Genomic DNA, 22,765 nt, shown 5'->3' on the forward strand with positions numbered 1-22,765 from the left:
CTGATAAAGCATGTGCGAGCAAGGAGGCCTACAAACCTGACTCAGTTACATCATTTTTGCCAGGAGGAATGGGACAAATTCACTCAACTTATTGTGGGAAGCTTGTGGAAGGTTACCCGAAACGATTGACCCAATTTAAACAATTGAGGCAATACACTTAATTAGTATTTAGTAGAATGTAAACTACTGACCCACTGGGAATGTGATGAAATAAATTAAAGCTGACATAAATCATTCTCTACTATTATTCTGACATTTAACATTCTTAAAATAAAGTGGTGATCCTAACTGACCTTAGACAGGGAATTGTTACTTAGATTAAATGTCAGGAACTGTGAAAAACTGAGTTTAAATGTATTTGACTAAGGTGTATGTAAACTTCCGACTTCAACTGTGTGTTTTCCTGTTTTTAAACTGACTGGAAAAATATGACTATCATGTTTAATCTTGCATTCTCAACACCTGTGTTTAAGATGAGAACACTTATTGGCAAATCTAAATGCCTAATGATTAAGTTTTAAACACTGACGTTTACAGTGCTTCATGGTTTTACAGTGTAACCATCCCTTCACACATAGACAAAACAACAAGACCCCCCAGTACAGCCCAACGTGATCCTTTTGAGGTTTTGTTGCCCAGTATAACAAACACAAAGCTCTTAAAATGAGCTGTGGTTGCATTCATCCAAAGATAACATCAGATAAACAACAACATAAACCTAACAACACTGTGTCCTGTCAGAGCTGTGATGCTGACATCTGGTCTGTAAGAAAGACCAGATCAGAAAAGTGGCCAGGCCAGGCCTGTCTCTGTGAATCCCCCTGTCAGGAGAGTGGAGACACAGTCTGGTACAGGGGACATGCTCTGTCACTACACACCTCCCTGGCTTTCGTCTGCAAGCTTGCCTGTCCTCTGTAATGCTGTGTACTGTATGTATGTGTGGCACAGAAAGCAGCACTCACATCACAATATACTTAGATATTAGGAAAATCATTCTGCTTAAAGAAAGAAGGCATATACACTATCTTTCTCCAATAGCACATTATAGACAAAATTTGCATCCATAATATCCCATTATGTAATGGTAATATGAGAGTTTGCAGGCCTTTTAGAGTGTGGGTCACTTTGTGGTTCAATAATGTCCCATTGGAACCAGGTTATTCACAGTGAGAACCCTTATACTATGACTAGAACCATGATGTATCAACAGTTAGGGAGTCCAGTAGTTATACAGTCTAATTATCATTCCGAGAAAATGTATGGAAATTAAAGTTGTCATAATGAATCCCAAGCCTTGAAGAATAATACACAAAAGGTATGTATGTCATAGGCAGACTCGCCGTAACTAATGGTTACATAATAACATATTGCTCTTTCAGATAATCTGAGCAATATGAGGAACATTGCATTTTGAAAAATGCATTACCAGTGTGCTGGAGAGCACAAGAACATGTCATATTTGTTTTGTCTGTTAACTAGACCACCATGGTCATTTCATGTCTGTCAGTACCATATGATACTAAACCAAACACTGCTAGATGGCAGAGATTAGTGGTTATAATTGCATACAGTGACCTTCATTATTAACTGACAGGTAGTCTAGCGGTTAAGTGCAATGGGCCAGTAACCAAAAGGTCGCTGGTTGAAATTCCTGAGCTGACTGTGTGAAAAACCTGTTGATGTGCCCTTGAGCAAGGCACTTAACCCCAGTTGCTCTGGATAAGAGTGTCTACTAAAATGTAAAAAAAAATATGATTTCATTATTGCTTGTGAGAACAGGGGAGCCTCAAACAGTAAGCAGTAATTGCATGCCAAGTTGGATGTCCAATAATGCCAAGTTGGATGTAACAATAATACACTTTTATTGAGAATATATATTTTCACAAGAATCAACACCATGTTATGAACATTATTTTCCATTTTTTTTCTGTTTCTTTTTTATACACTAAATGTCATTATTGTACAAATATATACAAAATTGTATCAGGCTAGTCAAGTTCCACAAAATAGTAAGTAATGTATTAAAGCACAATCAGAGATACTCCAGGGACATGCCCATTCCATGGCTACATCATGCCGTTGGCATTATTCACACATCAACACGCTACTCCAATAAACAGGCATGATCCTGAACGCTCCAAATCTGGTGGTCACTAGATGGCCATGGCAGAGGGGACAGTATTGGCAAAGATCATACAGTAAGTACTTAATTTTGGGTTAGGGTTACAGTGCTGCGGTTTTGTAATGTGTAACTGAGAACTTAACTCTCGTTTACAGATTTTAGAAAGCAACACAAAGAAGAAACAAGCAGAAGAGGAACAAGAAGAAGATGAGAAAGAAACAGTCTTTAGATATGCTGATATCATTCTCCAGTTGTCTGCTCACCAGGGTCTGTGAAACAACTTAAGCCTTTCGGAAAGCTTTTCTGTCTTTCACGTTCCTGAAATCCTGAGTCTGGGGATACAGTAGGAAACTAACTCCAGGAGCATATTGTTCAAGCCTATCTGCCAGTCTGAAGCTGAAACAGACTGCCACCCAGGCTAGGTAGATACCAGCTAGCTACGGAACATAAGAAACATATCTCTGAGCTACTGCTCCTACTCTACTAATACACATAGCATACAGTACGGCATGCAACGGACACTTTGGGACATAATTCCAATGACTATCCATCAAAGAATAACTTTGGATAAATGAATGGTATGTTGAAGCTACATAGGCACTGGGAATCTGATGCATCAAATGAAGTTATACTGTATCAGTATCTATACAGTATCTATACAGACCTGGGTCATATGCATACTGTACTTTCAAAGACTTGAGTTGCACTAAATATAGCTTGCCTGGTGCAATGGAACACATTTAATAGTTCCAAAAGTGCAAATGCCTGCCTACCCTGTATGTGAAGCTAAACAAAGCACACCAAAAGTATTAGAAAATAATTGGCCTAGGTCACTGATTGGTACCCAAGGATTGCTAACGTGACCATAAAGATATGAAAGTACGATTTGACCCTGAATGTTAGCAGAGAAAGATCTATCATGGGTCAACTATCCCCATTCCTGGAATGGTGACAGTGTTCTTCAGCTCTCTATTGAGTGAACCATACTCTAGTCTACTGGATCTATTCACATACTGCTGTTTGACCTGCATGAATAAATAAATACAGTTGAAGTCGGAAATTTACATAGACTTAGGTTGGAGTCATTAAAACTCTCTTTTCAACCACTCCACAAATTTCTTGTTAACAAACTATAGTTTTGGCAAGTCGGTTAGGACATCTACATCATGTTGTGGGGGCGCTTTGCTGCAGGAGGGACTGATGCACTTCACAAAATAGATGGCATCATGAGGGAAGAAAATTATGTGGATATATTGAAGCAACATCTCAAGACATCAGTCAGGAAATTAAAGCTTGGTCGCAAATGGGTCTTCCAAATGGACAATGACCCAAAGCATACTTCCAAAGTTGTGGCAAAATGGCTTAAGGACAACAAAGTCAAGGTATTGGAGTGACCATCACAAATACCTGACCTCAATCCCATCGAAAATGTGTGGGCAGAACTGAAAAAGCGTGTGTGAGCAAGGAGCCCTACAAACCTGACTCAGTTACACCAACTCTGTCAGGAGGAGTGGGCCAAAATTCACCTAACTTATTGTGGGAAGCTTGTGGAAGGCTATCCAAAATGTTTGACCCAAGTTAAACAATTTAAAGGCAATGCTAGCAAATACTAATTTAGTATATGTAAACTTCTGACCCACTGGGAATGTGATGAAAGAAATAAAAGCTCTACTATAATTCTGACATTTCACATTCTTAAAATAAAGTGGTGATCCTAACTACCTAAGACAGGGAACTTTTACTAGGATTAAATGTCAGGAATTGTGAAAAAGTTTAAATGTATTTGGCAAAGGTGTATGTAAACTTCCGAATTCAACTGTAAATCAAAACCGTTGGATTATCAATAACTTTGCTTTCCATTTCAGTTACAGGTTTTGTCGTCTTCATAATTATATTTTTTCTGTACTGTACAGTATAATAAATATCATAAACAACAGAAACTAAGCCTAAATCATTCGTATCAGTGAATTATAAAGGACAGACACTCAACCTCCCTCTTACTCCAACCAAAACATATACAAGTACATTTATGATGATGACTTAAAGGGTTTGGTTAGCTCCAAAGAATACACCATATAATAGAATAGCTCAGTCAACATGGTGGAGAAGAGAGGAGAGGGAGGAAAGAGCACCTCTTTGGCTTTGGAGAATGATTGGAGAGCAGGAGAGTGACTTCTCTTCCATATTGGCAGTGCGTTAACAGATCAGTGATGACATTCAGGAGATGGAGAGTCAGAAAACGGTCCAATGTAAAACACTGTCTGGTTGAGATGTGTGTGGCTGTAGGGGTCATGAGTGTCGGGGGCCAGTGAGGAGCCACAGCAGCAGTAGTTGGAGTCCCAACATGGGCCAAGCGGAAGCGGCTTAGAGAGGTCCCGCCCCCACAGTCAGAATCATCCTCCTGTTGGTCACAACATCCGTTAATCAGACAAGCACCAATCAGACAATTCAAACTCAGATTACGCTGGCAAATAATAGAGAACATACATTTTTGCGTTCAGAAGGGTGCAACATTATAGAATGTTCAGTGTGTGTGTGTAGCCTCCTGTTGTTTGATGCCAGTGTTCAGGATATCCATGCGTGCCCTTGGCCTTCGTGTGTGTGTGTGTTCGTGTCGTACAGTACTGCACACCGTCAAAGGCAGGAAACCCATCTGGCACTTCCTCTATTTACAGGGAATATAGACTGCAGCGCAACTTCCATAGTTCAGCTGTGGGGAGAGAGTCCTACTTTCACTCTCCATAGAGGATCTACATCTGCTGTACAATATCGTACCTTCCATTCCCAGGCCACCCTAAACATCACTACCGGCCTGTGTGTGTGACAGGTCTATAACAGGTGGTAGATCTCTTTTACTCTACAGTACACTATTCACCTGGTAGAGAATTACATGATATACTGTATTGGTACCTTATTTTCCTTTTGCTCTGGGATTATCCAAGTGTGTTTAATTATTTGAAGGAAGTAGCTACAGTACTAGAATCCTGGTCATCATTATTAACACATAGATAGTAGTGGTTGTGTTTAAGGCCTATCAGTAGATTTCCGGTCAGTTAGTAGTTGCTGTGTGTAACACAGGGTGGAGAGACACAGGTCTCAGTTCAGTTTTTATTGACAGGGAATATTCCTGGGCCCAGCATCAACTCCTGCAGCAACATGAGGAAGGGGACAGGCCAGAGACACACACAAACCAATTCATGCAATCAGGCAATGAAGAACATCCAAACCAAGCAATGGAAAGAGAGAGAGATCAAGAGGGAGAGAGAACAAGAGAGAGAGAGAGAGAGAGATAGAGAAAAATAAAATATGTGTGCGCACGTGTTTGTCTTACGTCTACGTTGTTGTCGAAACACACGTCAGGTCCTTTCCTGTATCTGGGGTTCTGAGCTAGCTCACAGCGATCTGGACCTTGGGCTGCACATGCACACACTAAGGAAATACTAACGCACAAACAAATCTGCAACACAAACCTCAAAAATATACACACGCACTCTGATCTTAAATACAGACGCATCTTGGTCAAACATACATCTCCAAATCACATCTTTAACACACTCCCTTACAAGCTCATACGTATCACCGGCAGGTTGATGTTTATTGGGAGTCTTGTCCTGCAGGCAGAACTGAGTGATTTCCACTAGATGGGCCGGATGCAAAGTCAAAATAGTCTTTCATGTAAAAATTTATGGGGGAAAAAATTGCTTTGATCTTAATTTAAGGTTAGGCATTAGGGTTAGCAATGTGGTTAAGGTTAGGGTTGAGAGTAGTGGTAGGTTTAAAATCAGATTGTATGACATTGTAGTAGTGCCAGCTAGTGACCACTCTGCAGAGCTGCCTCCAGAACAAGATTTATAACGAAAAACACGAACCTGTGTATCACCCTGTCTGTGGAAGAGTGTTACACTTTAACAATTCCATTATAAATATCACCCCGATGATTGAACATGACACTGTGATTGGACAGCCTCTTAGTTGTGTGCAATAGAGTGTAGTGTGTATGTTTTAAATGTATGCTGTGTGTGTGTGGATGAGTGTGTGTGTTTGTCCTCAAACTGAGCTGTAAACTGCAGGCCTTTTGTTTGAACTCTCTCTGACCTGGGATGATGACACTTTACATCAGCAGGAATCTAAAGCCCCAAACACATATATCTCGTAGACATGCACACACTTACACTTTACACTGATTGAAAGTGATCCCAACATGGGTTCCAGATGTTCCACTCAGATACACAGCTCCATATTAATTTATACTATGAGAATAAAAGTTTTAATCGAGCAGTAATACTGACTAGAAAATGATTGCAATAGGATGTGTGTGGGTGTGTGTGGAAGGAAACATGGTTGCTCTGCCTGTCGTAGTGGTCTGGGGTCACAGGACAGACAGGTGGTCTTGGCATCAGTGATCAGAAACACCAGGTTAGTGTTGGGCAGCTTCTCAGCTCGATACATCCTGAAAAACACACACACACACACACACACACACACACACACCTTAGTAAGCTACTCAACATTATACTGTACATACTAAAAGGATGAGAGGAGAGGAATGGTAACCATCTAAACACTACACACATGAGAGAACACTTCCCCAGTAGCGGTGCGTGGGCAAAATCAATGGGGAAGCCAAACTGATATATATTTCTTTCCAACATATGTTTTGACAATTGTGTTGTTTGCTCTGTTAAAAAATGCATTTCTAAGGCACTGTGATAGCCAAAATGAGGCCGATAATGCCATATCACAGACAATGTTCTAAAATACAGGTGTCACAGAGTGGCAGAATAAATTCAACCACATACAGTGCATTTAGAAAATATTCATACCCCTCATACCCCCCTAATTCCACATTTTGTTGTGCTACAGCCATAATTCAAAATGGATTAAATTTATATTTTTTTCGCTACAATCAAAACGAAAACAACTCAGGACGTCTTACTCAGTGAAAGTGGTTGCAGTCTACCGTGAAGCGTTCATCTGCGTATACGGGTAAGAGTCTAGCTACATTTTCAGGTATTATACATGTCAAATTCTGCCAGGAAGTTGTTTTCATTGCAAGTTAAAATGTACTGTTAGCTAGCTAGTGAATGTCAGCTTGCTGGCTCGCTAGCTAATGTTACGTGTGATCTGGGTAGTTATATTATTGGTTTCTCAGAAATGTATTTGCATTGTATTGCCAGTTATAGCATAATCACAGAAAATGGCGCCAATAGAAATGGCAGCCGTGCGTCTAGGCCCTAAGCAAATTTGCAGATTTTTTTTGTGTGTATTTCTTACAGTATTAGCCCAGAAAATGTTTTGTGTTATAACACATAGCCAGGAATAACTTTTGGATATCAGAGAGGTGGTAACTCACCAGCATTATTAGGATTACAAACAGGAATAAGACTTTCCCAAATCTGATCCTTTGTTCTTACCCTCCCAGTGTAATTGAACTGATTCCAGAGGCTGATCCAAAACATCGCCGGCGGGGAAGAGGTACACCACCCACCGAGTATATTACTCGTTAATGTTCAGCCTCTGGATAATAAAGTTTACGAGCTCATGGCAAGGATTTCCTTCCAGAGAGATCAGGGATTGTAACATACTCTGTTTCTCAGGATATACTGTCTGAGTCTGTACAGCCAGTTGGTGTTATTGTGATAACATACAGGAACTCAAGTCCTTTTGTTCACCCAACCAAGAATACCTCATAATCAAATGCTGACCGTATTACCTCCCAAGACAATTATATTCAGTTATAGTCAAGCTGATACCACAACGGACTTCAAAGAACTTCACTGGACTTTATGCAAACTGTAAAACACATTTCCTGAGGCAACATTTATTGTAGCTGGGAGTATTAACAAAGCAAATTTGAGGAAAATGCTACCAAAGTTCTGTCAACACATTGGCTGAAGAACTCGCGCTGCTACAACAGTTGACAACTGCTACTCCAACTTCCGGCATGCCTACAAGGCACTCCCCGCCCTCCCTTCTGCAAATCTGATCACAACTCCATTTTGCTTCTCCCTTCCTATAGGCAGAAACTCAAACAGGAAGTACCAGTGCTAAGGACTATTCAATGTTGGTCTGACCAATCAGAATCAACACTAAGATTGTTTTGATCCCGCGGACTGGGATATGTTCCGGGTAGCCTCTGACAATAGCATTGACGATGTCATGCAATAAAATGCTAATTAATTACTTAAAAATCATACAATGTGATTTTCTGGATTTTTGTTTTAGATTCCGTCTCTCACAGTTGAAGTGTACCTATGATAAAAAATTACAGATCTCTACATGCTTTGTAAGTAGGAAAACCTGCAAAATCGCCAGTGTATCAAATAATTGTTCTCCCCACTGTATATACTGTATTCTATTCTATTGTACCTTAGTCTATGCCACTCTGACATTGCTTGTCCAAATAGTTATATATTCTTAATTCCATTCCATTACTTCAGATGTGTGTGTATTGTGTGTATTGCTGTGAAATTGTTAGATACTACTTGTTTGATATTACTGCACTGTTGGAGCTAGAAACACAATAATTTCAAAACATCCACAATAACATCTGCTAAACACGTCTACGTGACCAATAACATTTGATTTCATGTAATGTTAGCTAGCATTGAACCTAGTTGGTTAGCTTCATCTACCTGAAGATTCATACTACAACATTTCATGCATGGTGGCTAGCTTTGACAATCCGTTTGAACTGTATTTGTTGGGATTATGGTTCATTGTTTTGCTAACTACTTGTGAGAACTACATTTTCTCAAAAGTGGGGTTACAAGTTTATCATCTTTCAAAGCAGAATTACTTTCCCATTGTTCCTCAACTGCAGTTTATGATATACCTTTTCTTTACAATGTAAAAACACAATTACAAATTTTGCAACATAAGACAGAATCGAGGTGTATTAATCGAGGAGTATTACTTCCGGCGCCGACTGAGATGGCCGCCTCGCTTCGCGTTCCTAGGAAACTATGCAGTTTTTTGTTTTTTTACGTGTTATTTCTTACATTAGTACCCCAGGTCATCTTAGGTTTCATTACATACAGTCGAGAAGAACTACTGAATATAAGATCAGCGTCAACTCACCATCAGTACGACCAAGAATATGTTTTCCGCGATGCGGATCCTGTGTTCTGCCTTACAAACAGGACAACGGAATGGATCGCTTGCAGCGACCCAAGGAAACGACTACGAAAAAGAGGGAAACGCGGCGGTGTTCTGGTCAGACTCCGAAAAAGGGCACATCGCGCACCACTTCCCAGTATTCTTCTTGCCAATGTCCAGTCTCTCGACAACAAGGTTGATGAAATCCGAGCAAGGGTGGCATTCCAGAGGGACATCAGAGACTGTAACGTTCTTTGCTTTACGGAAACATGGCTTACTGGGAAGACGCTATCCAGGGCGGTACAGCCAACGGGTTTCTCCACGCATCGCGCGGACAGAAACAAACATCTCTCTGGTAAGAAGAGTGGCGGGGCGTATGCCTCATGACTAACGGGACATGGTGTGATGAAGGAAACATACAGGAACTCAAATCCTTCTGTTCACCTGATTTAGAATTCCTCACAATCAAATGTAGACCGCATTATCTTCCAAGAGAATTCTCTTCGATTATAATCACAGCCGTATATATCCCCCAAGCAGACACATCGATGGCTCTGAACGAACTTTATTTAACTCTTTGCAAACTGGAAACCATTTATCCGGAGGCTGCATTCATTGTAGCTGGGGATTTTAACAAAGCCAATCTGAAAACAAGACTCCCTAAATTTTATCAGCATATCGATTGCGCAACCAGGGGTGGTAAAACCTTGGATCATTGTTACTCTAACTTCCGCGACGCATATAAGGCCCTGCCCCGCCCCCTTTCGGAAAAGCTGACCACGACTCCATTTTGCTGATCCCTGCCTACAGGCAGAAATTAAAACAAGAGGCTCCCACGCTGAGGTCTGTCCAACGCTGGTCAGACCAAGCTGACTCTACACTCCAAGACTGCTTCCATCACGTGGACTGGGACATGTTTCGTATTGCGTCAGATGGGAATATTGACGAATACGCTGATTCGGTGTGCGAGTTCATTAGAACGTGCGTCGAAGATGTCGTTCCCATAGCAACGATAAAAACATTCCCTAACCAGAAACCGTGGATTGATGGCAGCATTCGCGTGAAACTGAAAGCGCGAACCACTGCTTTTAATCAGGGCAAGGTGTCTGGCAACATGACTGAATACAAACAGTGCAGCTATTCCCTCCGCAAGGCTATTAAACAAGCTAAGCGTCAGTACAGAGACAAAGTGGAATCTCAATTCAACGGCTCAGACACAAGAGGCATGTGGCAGGGTCTACAGTCAATCACGGACTACAAGATGAAATCCAGCCCAGTCACGGACCAGGATGTCTTGCTCCCAGGCAGACTAAATAACTTTTTGCCCGCTTTGAGGACAATACAGTGCCACTGACACGGCCTGCAACGGAAACATGCGGTCTCTCCTTCACTGCAGCCGAGGTGAGTAAGACATTTAAACGTGTTAACCCTCGCAAGGCTGCAGGCCCAGACGGCATCCCCAGCCGCGCCCTCAGAGCATGCGCAGACCAGCTGGCCGGTGTGTTTACGGACATATTCAATCAATCCCTATACCAGTCTGCTGTTCCCACATGCTTCAAGAGGGCCACCATTGTTCCTGTTCCCAAGAAAGCTAAGGTAACTGAGCTAAACGACTACCGCCCGTAGCACTCACTTCCGTCATCATGAAGTGCTTTGAGAGACTAGTCAAGGACCATATCACCTCCACCCTACCTGACACCCTAGACCCACTCCAATTTGCTTACCGCCCAAATAGGTCCACAGACGATGCAATCTCAACCACACTGCACACTGCCCTAACCCACCTGGACAAGAGGAATACCTATGTGAGAATGCTGTTCATCGACTACAGCTCGGCATTCAACACCATAGTACCCTCCAAGCTCGTCATCAAGCTCGAGACCCTGGGTCTCGACCCCGCCCTGTGCAACTGGGTACTGGACTTCCTGACGGGCCGCCCCCAGGTGGTGAGGGTAGGCAACAACATCTCCTCCCCGCTGATCCTCAACACGGGGCCCCACAAGGGTGCGTTCTGAGCCCTCTCCTGTACTCCCTGTTCACCCACGACTGCGTGGCCACGCACGCCTCCAACTCAATCATCAAGTTTGCGGACGACACAACAGTGGTAGGCTTGATTACCAACAACGACGAGACGGCCTACAGGGAGGAGGTGAGGGCCCTCGGAGTGTGGTGTCAGGAAAATAACCTCACACTCAACGTCAACAAAACTAAGGAGATGATTGTGGACTTCAGGAAACAGCAGAGGGAACACCCCCTATCCACATCGATGGAACAGTAGTGGAGAGGGTAGCTAGTTTTAAGTTCCTCGGCGTACACATCACAGACAAACTGAATTGGTCCACTCACACTGACAGCGTCGTGAAGAAGGCGCAGCAGCGCCTATTCAACCTCAGGAGGCTGAAGAAATTCGGCTTGTCACCAAAAGCACTCACAAACTTCTACAGATGCACAATCGAGAGCATCCTGGCGGGCTTTATCACCGCCTGGTACGGCAACTGCTCCGCCCTCAACCGTAAGGCTCTCCAGAGGGTAGTGAGGACTGCACAACGCATCACCGGGGCAAACTACCTGCCCTCCAGGACACCTACACCACCCGTTGTTACAGGAAGGCCATAAAGATCATCAAGGACATCAACCACCCGAACCACTGCCTGTTCACCCCGCTATCATCCAGAAGGCGAGGTCAGTACAGGTGCATCAAAGCTGGGACCGAGAGACTGAAAAACAGCTTCTATCTCAAGGCCATCAGACTGTTAAACAGCCACCACTAACAGTGTGAGTGGCTGCTGCCAACACACTGTCATTGACACTGACCCAACTCCAGCCATTTTAATAATGGGAATTGATGGGAATTATGTAAATATATCACTAGCCACTTTAAACAATGCTACCTTATATAATGTTACTTACCCTACATTATTCATCTCATATGCATATGTATATACTGTACTCTACATCATCGACTGCATCCTTATGTAACACATGTATCACTAGCCACTTTAACTATGCCACTTTGTTTACTTTGTCTACACACTCATCTCATATGTATATACTGTACTCGATACCATCTACTGTATGCTGCTCTGTACCATCACTCATTCATATATCCTTATGTACATATTCCTTATCCCCTTACACTGTGTATAAGACAGTAGTTTTGGAATTGTTAGTTAGATTACTTGTTGGTTATCACTGCATTGTCGGAACTAGAAGCACAAGCATTTCGCTACACTCGCATTTAACATCTGCTAACCATGTGTATGTGACAAATAAAATTTGATTTGATTTGATTTGATTTGAGGTGGTCGGGCAAACGTGGAAAAAGTCAAGGGGTGTGAATACTTTCTGAAGGCACTGTAAATTTGTGTTTCATCACAGTTAAAACCGGAGAGCAACATCTGTTATGTTTAAGTGTACAAAGAAAATATTGCATTTAACAAATAGTTACGTGACCTACACAGCATAGGCAAATGCAAGTTAAATTTAGATGGCAAAGTTAATTTCACAGCTGGTTTGGTCAAGTTGTAATAATGTCATTACTAAAATGTCTCTGTTTTTCATCACACATTCAGTGTGCCTCTGGACATGAATCAATGCAGCCTGGTCAAAGTCTTGTTGATCCGAACTCTACCAAAGAGATTAAGTTTTAGGTTTGCCATAATGTGTTTTTTTTCTTTCTATGTCGGGCAAGGGACCTGCCCAGGTTTGCAAGATAAGAAAAATCAGTGGTGTCCCAATGGTTGTTGAGCAAATATGTAATTTTGTCTAATAGAAGGCATGGCCAGCAAAACAGCTTCTTTAGCCTAGCACTCCCAGCTAGCCAGTCGGTCCTATTGTAATTTTCAGTGTTAAAAGATTAGGTTCCACCCCATGCTCATCTCCCCTGCACCATACCCTATTTTGGAATTGGCCTCCCATTCTCCTTGATTTTCAGCTGCTACATAATCGTTTTAAACTAGAAACTCTTCATCCCCATCTCTATCCATAGCTAGCTACTGAAGGACAACGACACACACCATAAGCTAACAATTACATTTTTCTTTGGTGTGATTTGATTGGTAGGAAGTCAAATCCAAAATGGCCTTCCTTGAAATTACATATGTTTTGCTGTGCCAGGACCATTCACAGTTGAGCTCACTCAGCTCAGATCGACACTGATTGGTTATCGGAATTATCAAGGGAGGCCAAATGCTAGCTATTGAATTCAATGCTACTGGCAGCAACATGCCAACATGTCATACTCTTTTTTGACCATATAGCATCAGATACATGGGATCTGATTCCTCACTCTGATTCCTCAGTTGAGAAAGCCACTTGCCAATTGAAGGAACATTATGAAACAGAGAAACGAAAGATACATTTTTATAATTATTAGATTTTATATGGAGAACCTTGGCCTTCCTTGGCATCCGTGAACACATGCCACTGCACTTCCCTTCTATGGAATGTCCTATTATTCCTTCAATGTAATTCACTATTATTCCAGGAGAGAGCCGGAGAGAAACAGCTCTACCAGATTCCAACCCAAACACATAGGAAAACACACTACCAAAACTTTCACACGACATGTTCTTCAACTGCCTCAGATGAGAGTAAATTAAAACCTGTTTGAGATAGGGGGCAGCATTTTCACGTTTGGATGAAAAGAGTGCCCAGAGTGAACTGCTAGATTTGGATAGAAATCACTCTGAAATTTCTAAAACTGTTTGAATGATGTCTGTGAGTATAACAGAACTCATATGGCAGGTGAAAACCTGAGAAAAATCCAACCATGAAGTGGGAAATATGAGGTTTGTAGTTTTTCAAAGCTTGGCCTACTGAATACAGAGTGTCTATGGGGTCAAATTGCACTTTCCAAGGCTTCCACTAGATGTCAACAGTCTTTAGAAACTTGTTTGAGGCTTCTACTGTAAAGGAGGGGCTCATAAGGGCTCCTTGAGTCAGTGGTCTGGCCACAAGCTCGTGAAGCTCGTTCACGTGAGAGGTAGCTTGCGTTCCATTGCTTTTCTACAGACAAAGGAATTCTCCGGTTGGAACACTATTGAAGATGTATGTTAAACACATCCTAAAGATTGATTCTATACATCGTTTGACATGTTTCTACGGACTGTTACGGAACTTTTGGAATTTGTCTGGACCTAGTACTCGTGCCTCATGTAGATGGATTACTGGGTTGAAAGCGCTAACAAAAAGGAGGATTTGGACATAAATGGTTAACTTTATCGAACAAATCAAACATTTATTGTGGAACTGGGATTCCTGGGAGTGCGTTCTGACGAAGATCATCAAAGGTAAGTGAATATTTATAATGCTATTTCTAACTAATGTTGACTCCACAACATGGCGGATATTTCTTTGGCTGGCTTGGTCTCTGAGCGCCGTACTCAGATTATTGCATGGTGTGCTTTTTCTGTTTTTCCAAAATCTGACACAGCGGTTGCATTAAGAAGAAGTCCATCTTTAATTCTGTGAATAACACTTGCATCTTTTATCAATGTTTATTATGATTATTTCTGGAAATTTATGTGGCTCTCTGCAAAATCACCAGATGTTTTGGAAGCAAAACATTACTGAAAGTAACGCGCCAATGTTAACTGAGATTTTTGGATATAAATATGTACTTTATCGAACAAAACATACATGTATTGTGTAACATGATGTCCTATGAGTGTGACTGCTCCCTTTGGCTGGAAAAATGGCTGTGTGTGTTTTTGTGACTTCGCTCTGACCTAACATATGTTGTGCTTTCGCTGTAAAGCCTTTTTGAAACTGGACACGATGGGTAGATTAACAATACATTTATCTTTCATTTGGTGTATTGCTCTTGTTAATGTGTGAAAGTTACATATTTAAAAAAAGAAATGTGAATTTCACGCGCTGCCTTTTCAGCGGAATGTTGTCGAGGGGTGCCGCTAGCGGAACCCCTAGCCATAAGAAGTTTAAAAAGCTGTCCGTTCCTGCCACTTGCATCATCACACACATGTGCTTACCATGGTGATACAAATCTGGTTCAGACATACACAGAGACAATACTAAATCACACACATACTACAGGGCAATGGAGCAACACTCGCCGTCTGTGGAATGGCTCTTTCTTTATGGCACTCAAAGTTTAAGTGTCTTTAGTTGTTAATGTTGAAGAGAAAGAAAGTCAGGCACATGTGGCTCATATACCCACTGCATTTCTACCTACATTCAACCCCCACATCATGTGTGAGTTGCAGTACATAAACAGGGGTAAACGGGAGAGAGCTCTCAGTAAACAGTGCTTCCCTCTGTGTCCAGCTCCTAACAGATCAAGGTAATGTGCATCTGATCAGAGCCAAGCCGGCAGCAGCTGCCTGGAAAGAGCAGGAAAACACAGAGGAGGACAGGAAACTGATCTCATTCCGGAGCTACCCCACCAGAGGATGACATATCGGGATGAGCTTTTAGGCTTGGCCCTAATTTTATATGCTCTCTGACACCTGCATGGCAAATGGTGCAGGAACAAAGGACAATGCCAAAAGACTACTCAACCCTTCCCTCTCTGAAGGGTCAACATGTAAATATCTCTGTTACAGTATTCAGAGCAATGCATATTAAATGTGATATAAGAATAGTATAGTATCCATGTATGGTATCTATCTGAAACTTGTTCACTGAGGATAACTTTGATGTTATCTACATGTATGTACATAATCTCGGGGGTTAGTTGTATCTGTATAGGGTGAAATCTGAATTACTATATGCAAAAATATTTTATGATCTTCTCAGGAATTCTGTCTTATTTCCATTGGTCTCACCCCCCACACAAACATTTAAATGCTGTGACACCCTGTGGAGATTGGGCCTGGGAGTGTTTAAGTTACTGATATCATTTGATTGGTCAATGCTGGTTGGTTATGGGATGAAAGGTTACTTCTTCAGATGCTATAAATTAAATTAAATGCCTTTGTATGATCAATTCTCATTTGTTAGGCTTCTAGACCTCTGGTCTAGTACACATATCTGTATTCATGCTTTGTCCTGTAAGATAACCTTAGGGACCTACAGTAGCAGTCAAAAGTTCCATTCTTGTGGCGGTCCTCATGAGAGCCAGTTTCATCATAGCTCTTGATGGTTTTTGCGACTGCACTTAAAGAAACTTTAACAGATCTTAAAGTTTTCTGTATTGGCTGACTTTCATATCTTAAAGTAATGACGGACTGTCATTTCTCTTTGCTTATTGGAGCCGTTCTTGCCATAAAATGGACTTGGTCTTTTACCAAATAGTGCTATCTTCTGTATACCACCCCTACCTTGTCACAACACAACTGATTGGCTGAAATGCATTAAGAAGGAAAGAAATTCCACAAATTAACTTTTAACAAGGCACACCTGTTAATTGAAATGCATTCCAGATGACTACCTCATGAAGCTGTTGAGAGAATGCCACAATTGTGCAAAACTGTCATCAAGGCAAAGGGGGGCTACTTTGAAGAATCTCAAATACAATTTTTTGGTTACTACATGATTTCATGTGTTATTTCATAGTTTTGATGTCTTCACTATTATTCTACAATGTAGAAAATAGTCCAACATAAAGAAAAACCATGGAATGAGTAGGTGTGTCCAAACTTTTGACTGGTATAGTACTTTTTATTAAAAACGTTATTTTAATGAATTTATTCATACTATTTAATCCACAAGATATACTCCTGACACAAATCTAGGGTTGCTACCAAAGCCGGCTGGTCTTTCGGTCTATCGGTTCCGATGCCAGAGACGTTACCCAGTGGTTAAGTCATTTTGTTCTATATCTATGGATGCGATCCAGTCGTTCATTATAAATGTTATATCGCCATACTGGCTTGCAACGTTATCATCCCTTACTTGATAGCTAGCCAACGAATGGCTAATTTACAGTCCCGTCAAACAGTGCAGCCAGAATAACAACAAAGTAGCTTAATTTGCATGTGTTTAAGCTGTTTTCTAGTGACATTTATTTGGATACATCCATAACAATAAGCTAATGATGCACAATTTCACCTGGCAAAGAAAATGTGCTCTCTCGTCAAGACAATGTCGTTCAGAGCTATCCAACAACACAGCGAACACAATCACTTCAAACTGAAGCAGGAAAGACTGCAAACTAGCTGCACTTCGTTTCGTTTGACCTGTTTTCTATTGATCTTTCTTTGTATATATCCATAAAAATTATGCTGATTCATGATCTCGGCTAGCTGAGAAAAGCTTCCTGTCTGTCTCATCCCAACTCCAGACATGTTCATTATAGCCTAGTGGTTGGAGCGTTGGGCCTGTAACCAAAAGGCTTCTGAATTGAATCCCCGAGCTGACAAGGAAAAATCTGTCGATCTGCCCCTGAACAAGGCAGTTAACCCACTGTTCCCTGGTAGGCCGACATTGGAAATAGGAATTTGTTCTTAACTGACTTGCCTAGTTAGACATTTATTTTTAAACAACTGGAGATCGAATTTGTATATTGAAACACTGTTGCAAATTTCAGATAGACAGAAATCAAGGTTTACAGAAATCTTCGCTGTTGAAAACTAAAAGTTAGTCAAAAGGAAATGTGAGATAAAGTGTAAATGCTTTTTATAGTGGAGATCAAGTTTATATAATTGTCTGGCTGGGCCGATGAGACAGTGGATTGCGCAGTTTGATGGAACAGAGTAAATAGGCATTAAAGCATCTTAGTGGTAACTTGTGGAATAAACACCGTCTGGAATGCAGTTTTAACCAATCAGCATTCAGGATGAGACGCACCCGTTGTATAAAATATCACATATACTGCATATTCACATTTAAGATATTATTGCCCACAACAAGCTATTATCCAGGAAAGAGGAAATTGGAATTGACCCTTACATCACACACACACACACACACACACACACACACACACACACACACACTCTCCTGGAGCAGTTTCCACAGTCGAGGACTCCCGAGTAGGATCTCTCTTCGTTGTCAAAGAAATACTGAGTCTGCTCTGTGATACAACTCTCCTTAACCATGTTAGCAGACATGTCATCATCTGAGTCCACTAGAGAGAGAGAGAGAGACTACATAACTGTTACCATACACAACCAAAAACACAACACAAAAACATCTGTGCTTACATCTCCTCCAAATAAATAGTCCAAAGCCCCTTCACATTTTGTTACGTTACAGTCTTATTCTAAAATTGATTTACTAAAACAGTAACCTCATCAATATACACACAATACCCCACAATGAAGAAGCAAAAACAGGTTTTTATATTTTTGTACAATTTTGATAAAAAATTAAATAAACTGAAATACCACATTTACATAAGTATTCAGACCCTTTACTCAGTACTTTGTTCAAGCACCTTTGGCAGCAATTAAAGCCTCAAGTCTTCTTAGGTATGACTCTACAAGCTTGGCACACCTGTATCTGGTGAGTTTCTCCCATTCTTCTCTGCAGACCCTCTCAAGCTCTATCAGGTTGGATGGGAGCGTCGCTGCACAGCTATTTTGAGGTCTCTCCAGAGATGTTTGATCAGGTTTAAATCTGGGCTGGGCCACTCAAGGACATTCAGAGATTTGTCCCGAAGCCTCTCCTGCATCACCTTGTCTGTGTGCTTTGGGTCATTGGCCTGTTGGAAGGTGAACCTTCGTCCCAGTCTAAGGTCCTGAGCGCTCTGGAGCAGGTTTTCATCAAGGATCTCTCTGTACTTTGCTGCGTTCATCTTTCCCTCGAGCATGACTAGTTTCCCAGTCCCTGCTGCTGATTAAGATCCCCACAGCATGATCCTGCCACCACCATGCGTCACCATAGGAATGGTATTGGCCAGGTGATGAGTAGTGCCTGCTTTCCTCCAGATATGATGCTTGGCATTCAGGCCAGAGAGTTCAATCTTGGTTTCGTCAGACCAGAGAATCTTATTTCTCATGGTCTGAGAGTCCTGTAGGTGCCTTTTGGCAAACTCTAAGCGAGCTGTCATGTGCCTTTTACTGAAGAGTGGCTTCCATCTGGCCACTCTACCATAAAGGCCTGATTGGTGGAGTGCTGCAAAGATGGTTGTCCTTCTGGAAGGTTCTCCCATCTACAAAGACGAACTCTGGAGCTCTGTCAGAGTGACTATCGGGTTCTTGGTCACCTCCCTGACCAAGGCCCTTCTCCCCTGATTGCTCAGTTTGGCCAGGCAGCCAGCTCAAGGAATAATCTTGGTGGTTCCAAACTTCTTCCATTTAAGAATGATGGAAGCCACTGGGTTCTTGGGGACCTTCAATGCTGCATATATATTTTGTACCTAAACCCAGATCTGTGCCTCGACACAATCCTGTCTCGGAGCTCTACGGACAATTCATTTGACCTCATGGCTAGGTTTTTACTCTAACATGCACTGTCAACTGTAGGACCTTATATAGACAGGTGTGTGCCTTTCCAAATCATGTCCATTCAATTGAATTTACCACAGGTGGACTCTAATGAAGTTGTAAAAACATCTCGAGAATGATCAGTGGAAACAGGGTGTACCTGAGCTCAATTTCGAGTCTCATAGCAAAGGGTCTGATTACCTTTTATACATTTGCAAAAACCTCTAAAACTGTTTTCGATTTGTCATTATGGGGTATTGTGTGTAGATTGATGAGGACAATTTTTTCTTTAAAACATTATAGAATAAGGCTGTAACATGACAAAATGTGGAGAAAGTGAAGGGGTCTGAAGCCACAACAAACATATTGTACCATTATAACTACAAATTCACCGTTTTGGAAACACATATTTCATCCAATATATTATCCTCTACAACTGACCTGCCTCTAGGAACCTTGGGAATATGAGACTGTAGAAGAGCTGCTGCATTATCGACCTACAGAGACAAACACATTATGCTTGGTCCAAACAGCGGACGACCGTAGTTAAAGTATCCAGCCAGTTAACTCACCAGGCACCTGTGGAGGCCCACCAGCCTATACTCAGCATGTCTGCAATAGTGGGCTGGAGAGGGGAGAGCAGAACACTGAGTGCACACTTCATAACATATGAACAAAATATACACATACAGTACAGTATGTGTAGCATGAAAGGTAACCAAAGCAAGATCATGCATTAATGCATTCATGTGGGTATGTGCTGTGTGTGCGCGCTGTGTGTGTCTCACCATGTAGACAGATCATGGCCCTGCAGCAGCCTTGCAGTCTCTCTCAGGGTTGCAGACTGACTGGTAGTCGTAGGTCTTGTTGAAGGAGTACAGAGATGTGTTGACCAGACTGATCATCACGACTGGGTCCACCTCCCCAAAGAACTGACCAATTTTATTTATTTATTTCACCTTTATTTAACCAGGTAGGCAAGTTGAGAACAAGTTCTCATTTACAATTGCGACCTGGCCAAGATAAAGCAAAGCAGTTCGACAGATACAACGACACATGGAGTAAAACAAACATACAGTCAATAATACAGTATAAACAAGTCTATATACAATGTGAGCAAATTAGGTGAGAAGGGAGGTAAAGGCAAAAAGTCCATGGTGGCAAAGTAAAGACAATATAGCAAGTAAAACACTGTAATGGTAGTTTTGCAATGGAAGAATGTGCAAAGTAGAAATAAAAATAATGGGGTGCAAAGGAGCAAAATAAATAAATAAATTAAATACAGTTGGGAAAGAGGTAGTTGTTTGGGCTAAATTATAGGTGGGCTATGTGCAGTAATCTGTAAGATGCTCTGACAGTTGGTGCTTAAAGCTAGTGAGGTGTGAGCTAGTGAGTGTTTCCAGTTTTAGAGATTTTTGTAGTTCGTTCCAGTCATTGGCAGCAGAGAACTGGAAGGAGAGGTGGCCAAAGAAAGAATTGGTTTTGGGGGTGACTAGAGAGATATACCTGCTGGAGCGTGTGCTACAGGTGGGAGATGCTATGGTGACCAGCGAGCTGAGATAAGGGGGGACTTTACCTAGCAGGGTCTTGTAGATGACATGGAGCCAGTGGGTTTGGCGACGAGTATGAAGCGAGGGCCAGCCAACGAGAGCGTACAGGTCGCAATGGTGGGTAGTATATGGGGCTTTGGTGACAAAACGGATTGCACTGTGATAGTCTGCATCCAATTTGTTGAGTAGGGTATTGGAGGCTATTTTGTAAATGACATCGCCAAAGTCGAGGATTGGTAGGATGGTCAGTTTTACAAGGGTATGTTTGGCAGCATGAGTGAAGGATGCTTTGTTGCGAAATAGGAAGCCAATTCTAGATTTAACTTTGGATTGGAGATGTTTGATAGGGGTCTGGAAGGAGAGTTTACAGTCTAACCAGACACCTAAGTATTTGTAGTTGTCCACGTATTCTAAGTCAGAGCCGTCCAGAGTAGTGATGTTGGACAGGCGGGTAGGTGCGATCGGTTGATGAGCATGCATTTAGTTTTACTTGTATTTAAGAGCAATTGGAGGCCACGGAAGGAGAGTTGTATGGCATTGAAGCTTGTCTGGAGGGTTGTTAACACAGTGTCCAAAGAAGGGCCGGAAGTATACAGAATGGTGTCGTCTGCGTAGAGGTGGATCAGGGACTCACCAGCAGCAAGAGCGACCTCATTGATGTATACAGAGAAGAGAGTCGGTCCAAGAATTGAACCCTGTGGCACCCCCATAGAGACTGCCAGAGGTCCGGACAGCAGACCCTCCGATTTGACACACTGAACTCTATCAGAGAAGTAGTTGGTGAACCAGGACAGGCAATCATTTGAGAAACCAAGGCTGTCGAGTCTGCCGATGAGGATGTGGTGGTTGACAGAGTCGAAAGCCTTGGCCAGATCAATGAATACGGCTGCACAGTAATGTTTCTTATCGATAGCGGTTAAGATATCGTTTAGGACCTTGAGCGTGGCTGAGGTGCACCCATGACCAGCTCTGAAACCAGATTGCATAGCAGATAAGGTATGGTGAGATTCGAAATGGTCGGTAATCTGTTTGTTGACTTGGCTTTCGAAGACCTTAGAAAGGCATGGTAGGATAGATATAGGTCTGTAGCAGTTTGGGTCAAGAGTGTCTCCCCCTTTGAAGAGGGGGATGACCGCAGCTGCTTTCCAGTCTTTGGGAATCTCAGTTGACACGAAAGAAAGGTTGAACAGGCTAGTAATAGGGATGGCAACAATTTCGGCAGATAATTTTAGAAAGAAAGGGTCCAGATTGTCTAGCCCGGCTGATTTGTAGGGGTCCAGATTTTTCAGCTCTTTCAGAACATCAGCTGAATGGATTTGGGAGAAGGAGAAATGGGGAAGGCTTGGGCGAGTTGCTGTTGGGGGTGCAGTGCTGTTGACCGGGGTAGGAGTAGCCAGGTGGAAAGCATGGCCAGCCGTAGAAAAATGCTTATTGAAATTCTCAATTATGGTGGATTTATCAGTGGTGACAGTGTTTCCTATCTTCAGTGCAGTGGGCAGCTGGGAGGAGGTGTTCTTATTCTCCATGGACTTTACAGTGTCCCAGAACTTTTTTGAGTTAGTGTTGCAGGAAGCAAATTTCTGCTTGAAAAAGCTAGCCTTGGCTTTTCTAACTGCCTGTGTATAACGGTTTCTAGCTTCCCTGAACAGCTGCATATCACGGGGGCT

At 42.1% G+C, this 22,765-nt stretch overlaps 1 protein-coding gene across 1 annotated transcript in view; it reads right to left on the reverse strand.

Annotated features, from left to right (window-relative positions):
• Positions 1-1,850: 1,850 nt before the first annotated feature.
• Positions 1,851-22,765, reverse strand: part of LOC118401180 (voltage-dependent calcium channel subunit alpha-2/delta-1) — an 80,757-nt gene continuing 59,842 nt past the window's right edge. Inside the window, 8 exon segments of the mRNA XM_035798476.2 lie at positions 1,851-4,483; positions 4,485-4,523; positions 5,454-5,536; positions 6,460-6,572; positions 18,116-18,248; positions 19,990-20,045; positions 20,121-20,173; positions 20,337-20,507. Of these exon segments, the coding sequence (XP_035654369.1) occupies positions 4,412-4,483; positions 4,485-4,523; positions 5,454-5,536; positions 6,460-6,572; positions 18,116-18,248; positions 19,990-20,045; positions 20,121-20,173; positions 20,337-20,507 (720 nt within the window). The 3' untranslated portion in view covers positions 1,851-4,411.

The sequence above is a fragment of the Oncorhynchus keta genome, chromosome 22 (assembly GCF_023373465.1).
Source record: "Oncorhynchus keta strain PuntledgeMale-10-30-2019 chromosome 22, Oket_V2, whole genome shotgun sequence".
NCBI lineage: Eukaryota > Metazoa > Chordata > Actinopteri > Salmoniformes > Salmonidae > Oncorhynchus > Oncorhynchus keta.